Raw genomic sequence first — 13662 nt, 5'->3', positions numbered from 1 at the left:
GCCTCTGCCTCATGATACCTGCTTGCTTATGACTTCTGTCCATTCAAGCCTTCTGCTTACTGCCCTCTTCGGTAAGCAGATTTTGGATTCGGTCCCCAACGCCAACACTCTCCCCCAGACAGAGAATGTCATTAGTTAAGGTGGCCACGACTGCTCTCATAGCACTCATGCCAGGGCACCTAATGGGCTGTGGGCTGGTCCATAGACCACTGTTCTTTGACCCGGCAGTTATCTCTGGCCCAGTCAGCTGTGGTCAGCTTCCCCCAGGAGGGAATATGGGTGTGGCAGGTCTTTGGAGTTGAGCAGACTCTCTGTACAATGTCAGTGCTCCCGTGCCTGTGTGTAGTCAGGGAGGTGGACACCGTCCTACCTCTGGCTCCTCCTGGTGCTGGCATACAGGGAATATGGGTTCAGCTGGACCCATCTGCCAACAACCTTCTTTTGTGGTTTCTTTAGAGGGCAGGTGAATATCTTATCCCGGAGTCTGTGGATCTGGAGTGTGTGGAATACTGTGTGGTATATGATAACAACACCAGCTCCCTGAAGGTAATCCTAAAAGGTGACAACGATGATGACAACACTGATGAAGGCGATCAAGGTGGGTTTTTACAATAGCAGCAAGAATATGAGTTAAGTTATTGAGCACTTTTGTCACACGCCAGGAGCTCTGCCTGGGTCACCTCATGCAATCTGCAGAGCAGCCCGATGACGATGGCAATGTCAGGAACTGGGAAGGGTCTGGGATTTTTCCTTCCTTTGCAAGATAACAGATGAGCCTGCCATGGTTCATGGATGCTGGCAAAAGACATGAGGCTCCTGGGTCAGAGACAAAGGGCTTTATTTCTCAGAGCAATAAAAGTAGCCAGAATGCAGTGGGTGGTATTATGGAGAACTCTGAGCTTAGGGGGCCTGAATCTTTTTTAACAAATGGGCAGAAAGCCTGCCCGCCCTTGGCTCTGGAGGCAGAAACTGTCTCTATCATCCAAGGCTGTTTGTTATACACATATCCTTGAAAAGCCAGTGCCTTTGTTCAGAGGATATGTAGAAACATGAAAGACCATGGAGAATTGTGCCCTAATAGGTAACATCCCCACTTTATTGGTGAGGAAATTAGGGTCCAGGAAGGTGAAGTAACTCATTCCCCAGGTGTGGGACCATGGGTATATATTTCTGTGTAACAAATTACCCCAAAACTCTGTAGTTTAATACCATAAACATTAATTATCTATTCGTTTCTGTGGAATTCAGGAGTAGCTTAGCTGGGAGGTTCTAGCCTGTTGTAGTCATGACGTCAGCCAGAACTGCTGTCATGTGACGGTTTGGCCAGGCCAAGATAATGTGCCTCTGAGATGAGTCACTCACATGGGAATAGCTAGGAGTCCTCAGTTCCTCACTGCATGGACCTCTGCATGGGGCTGCTTAGATGGCCTCATGGCAGGGCAGCCAGTATACCCCAGAGCAAGTGATCCAAGAAAGAGGGAGAGAAAGGGACAGCCATGTACCCTTTATGACCTAGTCTTGGGACTTAAACAGTCACTCTTGCCACATTCTATTCATTAGAAGCAAGTCACTGAGTACAGCCTACCCTCAAGGAGAGGGGAATTAAAACTCAACCTTTTAAAAAATATATTTAATTATTTATTTATTTGGTTGCACCATCTTAGTTGTGGCAGGCGGCCTCCTTAGTTGTGGCATGCGAACTCTTAGTTGCAGCATGCATGTGGGATCTAGTTCCCTGACCAGGGATCGAACCTGGGCCCCCTGCACTGGGAGCACCACCAGGGAAGTCCCTAAACTCAACCTTTTAAAGGGAGGCGTTTGAAAGAATTTGTGGAGAGTTTTTTTTTTTATTCAAACGGAAAGTCAAAAAAATTATAATCATCCTCATCAGTTCACTCAGTCCCATGTAATTAATTTTTTTTCATCTTGATCTTTTCTTAGCACTTTTATGAATTCATCAGTTTTCCATTAGAGTTCTGAAACTGCTTATTCATTCAGTTCAGCAGTATAGTCAGTTACCAGAAACCTGTGCTTGTCAGAGTCTTTTCCATGAATTCCTTGAAGATGAAACCCTTTTATAGGAACATTTTTGCAAAAGCATCAGAGTACACCCAGAACTGTCTGTAAATGACAAAAGCCTTAAAAATGACCACGGTTAAAGATTTGATGAAAGCTCATAATAATGCAATTAACAAGGAAATTTAGTTATTTCTGAGACATACATTTTAAAATAATAACTAGAATTATGACTTATAACATTATACCAGAACATATACAATTTTTAGGAATTTCATGTAATGTCTGAAACATTTTTTTTTTTTTTGGCGGTATGCGGGCCTCTCACTGCTGTGGCCTCTCCTGTTGTGGAGCACAGGCTCTGGACGCGCAGGCTCAGCGGCCATGGCTCACGGGCCCAGCCGCTCCGCGGCATGTGGGATCTTCCCAAACCAGGGCACAAACCCGTGTCCCCTGCATCAGCAGGCGGACTCCCAACCACTGCGCCACCAGGGAAGCCCTGAAACATTTATATTAACATATTTCCATACAAATAACCCAAAGAAAGTTTAGTAGTAGTTTCTTAAAAAAATTTTTTTGAATTTTATTTTATTTATTTTTTTATACAGCAGGTTCTTATTAGTCATCAATTTTATACACGTCAGTGTATACATGTCAATCCCAATTGCCCGATTCATCACACCACCATCCCCACCCACCCCCACGGCCTTCCCCCCTTGATGTCCATATGTTTGTTCTCTACATCTGTGTCTCAACTTCTGCCCATCTGTACCATTTTTCTAGGTTTGTGGAGAGAGTTTTTAAACCACCACACCTAGTAAGTGGTGGGGCCAGGATTCAAACCTGGGCAGTTTGGCTCTGTCTGGTCTCCTAAGGCCAGGGTGGTGATGCTGGAGAACAGTGCAGTCACTCCAGCCACACGCTGGAACGTGGTCAGTTCTAATCTGCTTCACTGAGGCTCCACTGCATTCTCCATTCAACCCCTGCTTTGGGCTGACCACCCCTTGCTGCTGCTTGTGGCTCAGTGACTAATGTATATGGGTGGAGTTCCATGGGTTGGGCGTTCACACCAGTGGTCACTGGGTGGCGCTAGGCTTCCACCTTTAATAAAACCAGTCTTCTCAGGAGGTCCTTAGCCAGGAAATTGTCCCCTCTTCCCTAAGCTCATCCTGTTGGTCTCCAGTCTGCAATCCTAGGATTGTCGGCTGGACCCTGAAATCCTAGGAAATGTTGGTCAGTAAAGACAACGCCCTCTACAGTCTATACCTGACCTCACTTTGGTGGTATGGAGCCCCCATCCTCACTTGGTAAGAAATCACAACCACAGAACAACAAAAACCAAAAACCACACGCATATAATTTGCCGCTCATGCACAGTCGGGGGCAGCTGCAGGGGCTGATGGCTTGATGGCCGCAGCATCCTTTGTTTACTGATATGGCAAGCAACATTCTTTGTCCACAGTATATACCAAGAGAAATTAAACATGTGCACACAAAACCTTGCACATCGATGTTCATAGCAGCCTTATTCATAATAGCCACAAAATGGAAACATCCAAATATTCATCAATAGATAAATGGGTAAACAAAAGGTGGAGAGCCACACAGTGGGATATTATTCAGCTATGAAAAAGGATGGAGTGCTGACACTTGCTGCAACATAGATGAACTTTGAAAACGTTATGCTCAGTGAAAGAAACCAGACACAAAACGCCACATATTGTATAATTCAATTTCTATGAAATGTCCAGAATAGGTCAATCCGTAGAAATTAGATTAATGGTTGCCTAGAGCTGGATGTTTGGAGGGAAATGAGGAATGAAACCCTCTAACTGGTACATGGTTTCTTTTGGGAGTGATTAAAATGTTCTGAAATTGACTGCAGTGATGGTTACACAACTGTGAATATAATAAAAAACATTAATTTATATACTTTAAATAGATGAATTGTATGGTATATAATATGTGATATTGTATATATACATACACATTCCCCTCATGTTGAATCATCCTTCCTTGCGACAATATGAAAAAAAAAAAGAAATCTCAGAGTTTACAGAAAAAGATCAGCTTACTTGGTGGTGAATTGCTTTTTAAATTTTAATTGTAACATTCATCTCTATTTATATTTGCTTCAGCTTTCTAGACAATTGCTTTTCAGAATGGAGTGCCTATCCACTGGACCTTTAGGCAAATGGTGAGTGCACAGGGGACATTGATCTCTTTGGTCTCTACTCTTAGGAATTGTGCTTGGAGCTGCTGTTGAGTGTGGCAGAACCCTGACTCACCTTGCCCGCCACCCCATCCATATCCTGAGAGGAGGCTACGAGAGCTTCTCGGCCATGTACCACTTCTTCCGGACACAGAAGATTATCTGGATGCCGCAGGTAAGGCAGGGTGCTGAGTGCAGGCAGCCTTGCATGGGAGCATGGCCTTCCCCTGGGGATCGAGGGGCAGGGAGCAGGGTTGGAGAAAGAGGAGAAGGAGACAGATGACATGGAAGAGATGGAAGAGATGGAAGAGATGGCTTGGGAATGAACCTGGGGCAGCCAGGAGGTCCAGTCCAGTATGATGAATTTATAATCGCCAGGTTCAGGCAAAATCCAGGGCGGTGTTTAATAGATGAGGTTGGTTCAGAGGGCAGGGATCCGGGGCAGGGTGTTCTGGATGGTGGGTCGTGTCAAAGTCACACTGGCAGGCAGGGCCATCATGATTCGAGGCTGCCTCGCCATCCTTAGCCATCTGGCCTCACAAACCCTGGCTAGGTCCAGAGGATACAGTAAAAATGGGGAGATGGGTTGTAATAAGGTGTGGCCAGGGCCTGTACCAGATGTCTGGAGCCCAGAGGAGCACTTACTTCCTGGAGCCAAACCAGAAGGGAATGGGGTGAGGGTAAGGCAAGCACTGGGTGGCAATGATAGGCAGGAAGGGACTGGTCCCTGGGGGCATTTTATAGTATCTGGTTTCTTGAAGGGTCTGAATGTAATGGAATGTGAACCTGCAGAGGTTTCATTCTTTCCAGCAATTGCCTTCAACTGTGCTCTCATTCTTGCCCTTTGCAGCATCATGGGCAGATTCCATACTTTCTGGCCGCTTTCGGTTATGGACAATTTCAGTCTAGTCATACTATAAAACAGCGGGGGAAATGCGCCTATGAACTGGAATTTGATGATATTATATTATTGTTATATATTTCTTTAGGTTGTGATGACATTATTATGGCTATGCTTTTAAAAATATGAGTCCCTATCTTTTAGAGATACATAATGAAATATTTATAATTACAATGATATGATGTCTGGAATTTCCTTCAAAATAATCTGGGGAGGGTTGGGAAGTCAGGGGTATAGATGAAACTAAATGGGCCATTAGTTGATAATACTTGCAGAAGGGTCATAGATCCAAGGTTTGTTATACTATTCTCTCTACTTTTGTGTGTTTTTGAAGTAATTTTTTGAAAAGGGCATAAAAACAGTCCAATACAATCTAGGCTAGTTTAACATTCCAATCTCAGCTCAAGTCTCCTCTCTTTTCATCTTCCAGAGCTGGGCAGCCTTCCATTTGCTGGGGGCTGAGGGCTGAGAGTGGGGAGGGGTGTGGGATAGCTTTATGGGCATCTCCTTATGTCCCCTCTTCTGGGTCTGGTCCCTTTGGTGCTGGGGGTCCAGTGTGGGCCCTGTCTTGTGTGACTGGCTGTTTGCCAGTGGTGGGGAAGTGCCTTCTCATTCTGCCCCAGCCAGGTTCTGTGTGCTGCTACTGGCCTTTGTTGCTGGTTTTCTTGGGGCTGTGTTCAGGGGTCCCCGGCTGTTACTGAGCATCCTTCAGAGAGAGCCAGCTGAGAATTCCTGACAGGAGTACCCCCAGTGCCCTTCCCTTCCCTTGGTAGCTCATGACCTCCCACCACGTCCATAGTCTTTCACCTGAATCCCAGAATGAGCCACAGGGGAGTGTGACAGTAGGGAAGGAGGCCCCTTCTTGCCCTGCTGGCTTGGCTGCTCCGGTCAGCCTGTGTGAAAAGCTAGGGGCCTGTGCCTGGGGTCATACCTGTCCCCAGTGCAGGGTATACATGTCAAGTTCTCCAAAGGCCTTCTCCTCCTTCCACTGAGCTGTGATGTTTGACGTCAGCTCAACAGGTGTACAGCCAGCCTCCCCGTCCTGCCAGGCGCTCCTCCTCGCTCCTAGAGGAGCACCCTTACTGGCTTTGCAGTGATGGGAGGGAGTCTTTCTGATCTGAAGACGTCACATGCTGATACCTCACCTTCCTTATTTTTCTTTTAAAGCTTTAGGAAGGTGGAATTGGCATAGGATGAACTGCACCTATTTAAAATGTACAGTTTGGTCAGTTTTGACGTGTATACACCTGAGACTTGTCCTTGCCCCCAGTCTTCTTAAGTAGATTGGGAAGAGGGGTAGGGTGGTAGCTGGTGGTATCTAGCAGGGCCGGGATAGGTGAGTTCTATTCTGCTTGTTTGTGGCCCTCTTTAGAATGTACGTTCCAAATATTTGCCACTCCCTACTTTGGGACCTTTCTTATTAATTCAGGGGCAAGAGTGAAAGCCCCACTCCCTTCCTGTTACGTGTTCTGACACAGTGTAAAGCAGGAGTGTCCCTACTGCTCCCCAAGGAACTCCTGCGAGGGAAGATGGAGGCACAGAATTTGGGCTCTGAGACTGCCCCTCTCCTTTAGACACAGTGATTTCTAATTTCCCGTTTTACATGTGGTACCCCTTAAATAAGATTTCACTTTGAGCAAAGGGGTTCTGTGACTAGGGCACGTGTGAAGACCACACTAGAGAGAGATGCTGGTGAGCCACCGAGTGGTTTTAAGTCCGGGGAGGGGCACCTGGTTAGATTGCCCTTGAGAAAGATCAACTCTGATTGGTCAGAGCAGAGCCCAGACCAATGCGGGCAGAGTGGGTCTGGGGAGACCTGCTAGGAGGCAGGGATGAAGAGGAGAGGACAGATTCAAGAAATACTTAGGAAACGGCTTTGATTAGACATGGGGCGGGGGGTATGGGAGAGGGAGGAGTCTAGAATAATGCCACAGTTCAGGTGCAGGTGACAGTTGGCCAGTGGTGTGGCTCACTGAGAAGGGGACACAGGAGGAGGCGGTGGCAGTGTCGGGGGAAGGCAGTGGGCTCGGTTTGTGCATGTTAATTTGTGACACCAGTTTCTTTTACATTTGTCGATGTGGTTGTCAAAATCGTGTCCTCTAGAGTTAACAGCAGAGCATGTTTTATGCGTCCCACACCCTCTTCCGCACAGCGGTTACAACCACAGGAAAGGAAGCTGATTCGAAAGCATCAGGAAGAGTTGACAGATTTGTGGTGGGTATTGCGTGAGATTTTCCGAATGAAACCAGGAGGATTTCATTTGGCCCCTGGCAAGCTGAGCGTCCTGGGCGGGGTCATCCTGAACCCTGGGGAGTGCTTTGGGTTACATCCGCAAGTAGTGGGCCTGCCTGCATGTAGAAGGGCCGTGTGTCTCACAAACTTGAGGGTTGGCTCAGCGTGGTGTCTGCTCATTGATAAAGGCTTTTGAGGCTAAGAGTTTGGGAGGAATGTGGGCTTGTGGTAGGTTCACGGTGAGGGGAGATGTGCTGAAGCCAGAAGGCTCTGAAAGGCTCAAGTGGACAGCAAAATAGCTTGAGGTACTTAAGATGTTATTTCTGAGTCAGACTTGGAGCCAGAGGCATTTTAGAGCTGGTTTGACCTTTGAAATCATATAGGTTAGCATTTCCCATGGAAAACTGATGGGAACAAAGGGGTCTCTAAACAGATCATATTAGAAACATCAGTTCATACAGTGTTAGTGGATTTCTTTTTTTTTTTTTTTTTTCTTTTGGGGTTATGCCTAGGTTTTATTTTACTAAACATAACAGGTAAGTTTTCAATCCATGACAACAACAAATATGTAGCCACTGTTTTATTACAGACATCTGAACTGTAATAGGTCACCCAAGAAACCATTAGGGGAATTTTCATTAGTTCTCAGTTTCCTGGAGGCATGCTTTGAGAACAGTCTTAGACTGGCATGCTTTTCTGGCTGTTTTCCAACTTGTTTATAAGATTAGTCTTATTATTTGATGATAATTGTTTCTAAACACCTGATTGGTGCTCTAATAATCTTTCCTTGGAAATGATCAAATTTTTAAATTTTCCCTCTGGCTTTGATATATAATTGACATATAACATTGTGTAAATTTAAGGTTTACAACAAGATGACTTGATACACATATATGCAGAATGATTACCATAAGAGTAACACATCCGTCACCTCGCATAATTACCATTTTTTGTGTGTGTGTGAGATGAGAACATTTAAGATATACTTTCTTAGCAACTTTCAAGTACATAATACTGTATTTTTTTTTTAAATAAATAAATTTATTTGTGGCTGCGTTGGGTCTTCGTTGCTGTGCGTGGGCTTTCTCTAGTTGCGGCGAGCGGGGGCTACTCTTTGTTGCGCCGCGCGGGCTTCTCATCGCAGTGGCTTCTCATGTTGCAGAGCACGGGCTCTAGGCGCGGGCTTCCATAGTTGTGGTTTGCGGGCTCTAGAGTGCAGGCTCAGCAGTTGTGGTGCAAGGGCTTAGTTGCTCCGCAGCGTGTGGGATCTTCCCGGACCAGGGCTTGAACCTGTGTCCTTTGCGTTGGCAGACGGATTCTTAACCACTGCGCCACCAGGGAAGCCCTGTGTTGTTAACTGTAGTCACCATGCTGTACGTTAGATCCCCAGAACTTATTTGCCTTATATCTGGAAGTTTATAACCGTGACCAACATCTCCCCATTTCCCTCACCCCCACAGCCCCTGGCAACCACCACTCTACTCTTTGTTTTCATGAGTTTCGCTTTTTTATTTTATTATTATGATTATTTTTGGCCACGCTGTGTGGCATGTGGGATCTTAGTTCCCTGACCAGGGATAGAACCTGTGCCCCCTGAATTGAGAGTGTGGAGTCTTAACCACTGGACTGCCAGGGAAGTCCCGACTTTCACTTTTTTAGATTCTACATAAGAGTGAGATCATGCAATATTTGTTTTTTTCTGACTTATTTCTCTTAGCACAATGGCCCCAAGGTCCATTCATGTTGTCACAAATGACAGGATTTCCTTCTTCTTTATGGCTGAATAATATTCCATTGTATATATATGCCATATTTTCTTTATCCATTCATCCATTGATGGACACTTAGGTCATTTCTATGTCTTTTGTGAATAATGCTCAAATGATCCTGGGGTGGGGGGGGGGCGCGTGCAGATATGTCTTCAAGATGGTGATTTCATTTCCTTTAGATATATACCAGAAGTGAGATTGCTGGATCAAAGGGTACTTTTGTTTTTAATTTTTTAAAAAAGCTTTATTTATTATTAATTAATTTACTTATTTATTTTTGGCTGTGTCGGGTCTTAGTTGCGGCACGTGGGATCTTTGTTGAGGCATGAGGGGTCTTTCGTTGGGGCGTGGGCTGTTCGTTGCAGCACGCGGGTTTCTCTCTAGTTGTGGTGTGCAGGCTCCAGGGCGTGTGGGCTCTGTAGTTGTGGTGTGCAGGTTCCAGAGCGCATAAGCTCTGTAGTTTGTGGCACACAGGCTCTCTCGTTGAGGTGCGTGAGCTCAGTAGTTGTGGTGCTTGGGCTTAGTTGCCCCGCAGCACGTGGGATCTTAGTTCCTGACCAGGGATCGAACCCGTGTCCTCTGCATTGGAAGGTGGATTCTTTACCACTGGACCACCAGGGAAGTCCCTGTTTTTAATTTTTTTAATTTAATTTTTATTTTATATTGGGATATAGCTGATTTACAATGCTGTGTTAGTCTCAGGTATACAGCAAAGTGGTTCAGTTATTCATATACATATACCTATTCTTTTTCAGATTCTTTTCCCATATAGGTTATTACAGAATACTGAGCAGAGTTCTCTGTGCTATTCAGTAGGTCCTTGTTGATTATCTATTTTATATATAGTAGTGTGTATATGTTAATTCCAGCCTCCTAATTTATCCTTCCCCCCTCTACCTTTCCCCTTTGGTAACCAGAAGTTTGTTTTCTATGTCTGTGAGTCTGTTTCCATTTTGTAAATAAATTCATTTGTATCACCTTTTTAGATTCCACATATAAGTGATATCATATGATATTTGTCTTTCTCTGTCTGACTTACTTCACTTAGTATGATAATCTCTATGTCCATCCATGGTGCTGCAAAGGGCATTATTTCATTCTTTTTTTATGGCTGAGTAATATTCCATGTGTTCTATGTACCACATCTTCTTTATCTGTTCCTCTGTCATTGGACATTTAGGTCGCTTCCATGTTTTGGCTATTGTAAATAGTGCCACAATGAACATTGGGTTAGTCTCATTCACTGTCCCAGTTTGTCTTTCTAAGCTTGTTTGCTGAGCCACATTTCAAGAGATGAAACAAAAACAACTTCTTCTCTGGGGATTATTATCATAGCAGCCTTTCTCCTCCTCCACCTCAGGAGCTGGATGCCTTCCAACCGTACCCTGTTGAGATAATGCCAGGCAGGATCTACCTGGGAAATTTCAGGCAAGCCTGCGACCCTAAAATTCAGAAGGATTTGAAAATCACAGCACATGTCAACGTCTCCATGGAGACAGGGCCGTTGTAAGTAGAAAAACCATTGTTTTTTTGTTTTTTTATATTAGTATAATTTATTTATATAAGATTCCTAGTGGCATGCATTGACAGAATTGAAAGGGCTTTTAGAAATCAGCATACACTGGAGTAGGGTCTGCATTTATTTTCATCTATTCCTGGCCTGCACTTCATTGCCTGGCATGGCCATGGCATCCTCTGCCCCTGACTGAGACTCCACACTTGCCCCATACCCCATACTTAAATCTTACCAAAATAATACTTTCTTGGTACTTAACATTCTGATGCAAAATACCCTGGTTTACCCTGATTTTCCTATCTCAGGCCCTCTGAGAAGTGACCCCTCTCTTGGTCCATCTGGGCTGCTGTAACAGAATACTGTAGACTGGTGGCTTATGAACAATGGAATTTCTCATGGTGTGGAGGCTGGGAAGTCCAAGATTAAGGCACTGGCAGATTCAGCGTCAGATGAAGGCCTGCTTTCTGGTTCATAGATGGCATCCTCATGTGGCAGAAGGGGCAAAGCTCTCTAGGGTCCCTTTTATAAAGGCACTAATCCCACTCATAAGGGTTTCAATTTCTATCCTCATGACCTAATTACCTCTCCAAAGCCCCACCTCCAAATACCATCACTTTGGGGATTAGGTTTCAACATATGAATTTTGAGAGGACAGAAACATTTGATACAGCAACCTTTATGTCAGATTTTCCTTGGTGCTAGGAACATACAGACACCCACACACCCTCACTCATCATGTTCAAAGAGCAGGAAAGTTCTGCACAGCCTTGCTTGTCAGCCTGTGTCTTCCCAGCTGTGTCCACTCATGATCACCAAGGCCCCTGCACTGTACAACCTAGCTCTTCTAGCTCCTCATCAAAGCTAATAAAATTCAGCTCAGAGAGAATTTATATAAATAACACAAGAATTCAGTAAGGCATCTGGTAATAAAAAATACTATATAAAAATCAATAAATCTAAAGAAAATTGCGCCTAGGTACTTAGTGAGACTGCTGAAAACCAAAGAAAGAGAGAACATATTAAAAGAAGCAGAGGGCTTCCCTGGTGGCACAGTGGTTAAGAATCCGCCTGCCAATGCAGGGGACACAGGTTTGAGCCCTGGTCCAGGAAGATCCCCCATGCTGCGGAGCAACTAAGCCCATGCGCCACAACTACTGAGCCTGTGCTCTAGAGCCCACGACTGACAGCTACTGAGCCCGTGTGTCACAGCTACTGAAGCCCACGTGCCTAGAGCCCATGCTCCACAACAAGAGAAGCCCCCGCAATGAGAAGCCCACACACTGCAACGAAGAGTAGCCCCCATTCGCTGCAACCAGAGAAAAGCCCGCATGCAGCAATGAAGACCCAACACAGCCAAAAAAAAAAACCAATTAATTAAAAAAATAAAAATAGGGCTTCCCTGGTGGCGCAGTGGTTGAGAGTCTGCCTGCCGATGCAGGGGACACAGCTTCGTGCCCTGGTCCGGGAGGATCCCACATGCCGCGGAGTGGCTGGGCCTGTGAGCCGTGGCCGCTGAGCCTGCGCGTCTGGAGCCTGTGCTCCGCAACAGGAGAGGCCACAACAGTGAGAGGCCCGCATACCGCAAAAAAAAAAAAAAATAAAAGAAGCAGAGAAGTAAGACATTACTTTCAAAGGAGCAATAATTAGACTGACAGCTGACTCATCAACAGAAATCACTGCAACTAGAAGGAAATATGGAATGTGTCTTTGTAGTCGGTAACCTTTCTGGTGATTCCCCACCTCCTACCATTCACAGCACTGAATGTGGGCTAGATTTACTGATGTGTGCTAATAGATAGAATAAAGCAAAAGTGATGGGCTATCACTTCTGATATTGGGTCACAGAAAGACTGTGGCATCAGTATTGCTCACTCTCTCTTGCTCACTCATTCTGAAGGAAGTCAGCTACCATGTGGTGAGCTGTCCTATGGAGAGGTCCACGTGGCAAGGACCTGACAGTCTTCAGCCAACAGCTAGCGATGAACTGAGGCCCTCAGTCAAAAAGCCTGTGAGAAACTGAATCCTGCCAACAGTCATGTGAATTAGCTTCTAATTGAGTCTTCAGATGAGACCAGATGACAACAGCTTGTCTATAACTTTATGACAGATTTTAAGCCAATGGTACCCAAATAAGCTGCTCCCAGATTCCTGATCCATAGAAATTGATAGATAATAAATTTTTATTGTTTTAAGCCACTGAGTGTTAGGACATTTTGTTATCCAGCAATAAATAATAGAATCTTAAAGCACTGAAAGAAAATAACTGCCAACCCACAATTTTGTACCCAGAGAATATATCCTTCAATAATGTAAGTGAGAGGACTTCCCTGGTGGCGCAGTGGTTAAGAATCTGCCTGCCCATTCAGGGGACACAGGTTTGAGCCCTGGTCCAGGAAGATCCCACATGCCATGGAGCAACTAAGCCCGTGCACCACAACTACTGAGCCTGTGCTCTACAGCCCGCGAGCCACAACTACTGAGTCCACGTGCCACAACTACTGCGTCCATGTGCCACAACTACTGAAGCCCATGCACCTAGAGCCTGTGCTCTGCAGCAAGAGAAACCACTGCAGTGAGAAGCCCACACACTGCAATGAAGAGTAGCCCCTGCTCACTGCAACTAGAGAAAGCCCACGTGCAGCAATGAAGCCCCAGTGCAACCAAAAATAAATTTAAGAAAAAGAATGTAAGTGAGAAGAATTTCCATTTCTGGCCATGATAAAGTAAATGGCACCAGATTTACAACCCCACCTTAAACAACTAAAAATACTCAGACAAAGCATCTAAAACAAGGGTTTTTCAGACAATGGCTAACAGACAGCACAGGACAATGATTCCTGAGAGGAAAAAAAAAGGTGAGCTCCACAATCGAACCAGCTTATTGCTTGGAGATTGTTTGCAGGTCACAATACAGGGAGGGGGCCAACACAGATCCTATTATTCTTTCTGAGTTGAGGGTACAGAGTTGAGGACTCAGAGCTGTTGAGTTGGCTAGAATTTGCAGGAGACCTGCATG

The 13662-nt window shown here is 45.2% G+C and overlaps 1 protein-coding gene across 1 annotated transcript in view; it reads left to right on the top strand.

The window, feature by feature from the left end:
• The window catches only part of STYXL1 (serine/threonine/tyrosine interacting like 1), a 33509-nt gene that overhangs the window by 3187 nt on the left and 16660 nt on the right, over positions 1-13662 (top strand). Inside the window, exons 2-4 of the mRNA XM_007468799.1 lie at positions 457-598; positions 4258-4403; positions 10491-10636. Of these exons, the coding sequence (XP_007468861.1) occupies positions 4359-4403; positions 10491-10636 (191 nt within the window). The 5' untranslated portion in view covers positions 457-598; positions 4258-4358. The remainder of the gene's footprint in view (positions 1-456; positions 599-4257; positions 4404-10490; positions 10637-13662) is intronic.

This window comes from Lipotes vexillifer, unplaced genomic scaffold (assembly GCF_000442215.2).
Source record: "Lipotes vexillifer unplaced genomic scaffold, Lipotes_vexillifer_v1.1 scaffold12, whole genome shotgun sequence".
Lineage (NCBI taxonomy): Eukaryota > Metazoa > Chordata > Mammalia > Artiodactyla > Lipotidae > Lipotes > Lipotes vexillifer.
This window is presented reverse-complemented; position numbering and strand designations above follow the sequence as displayed.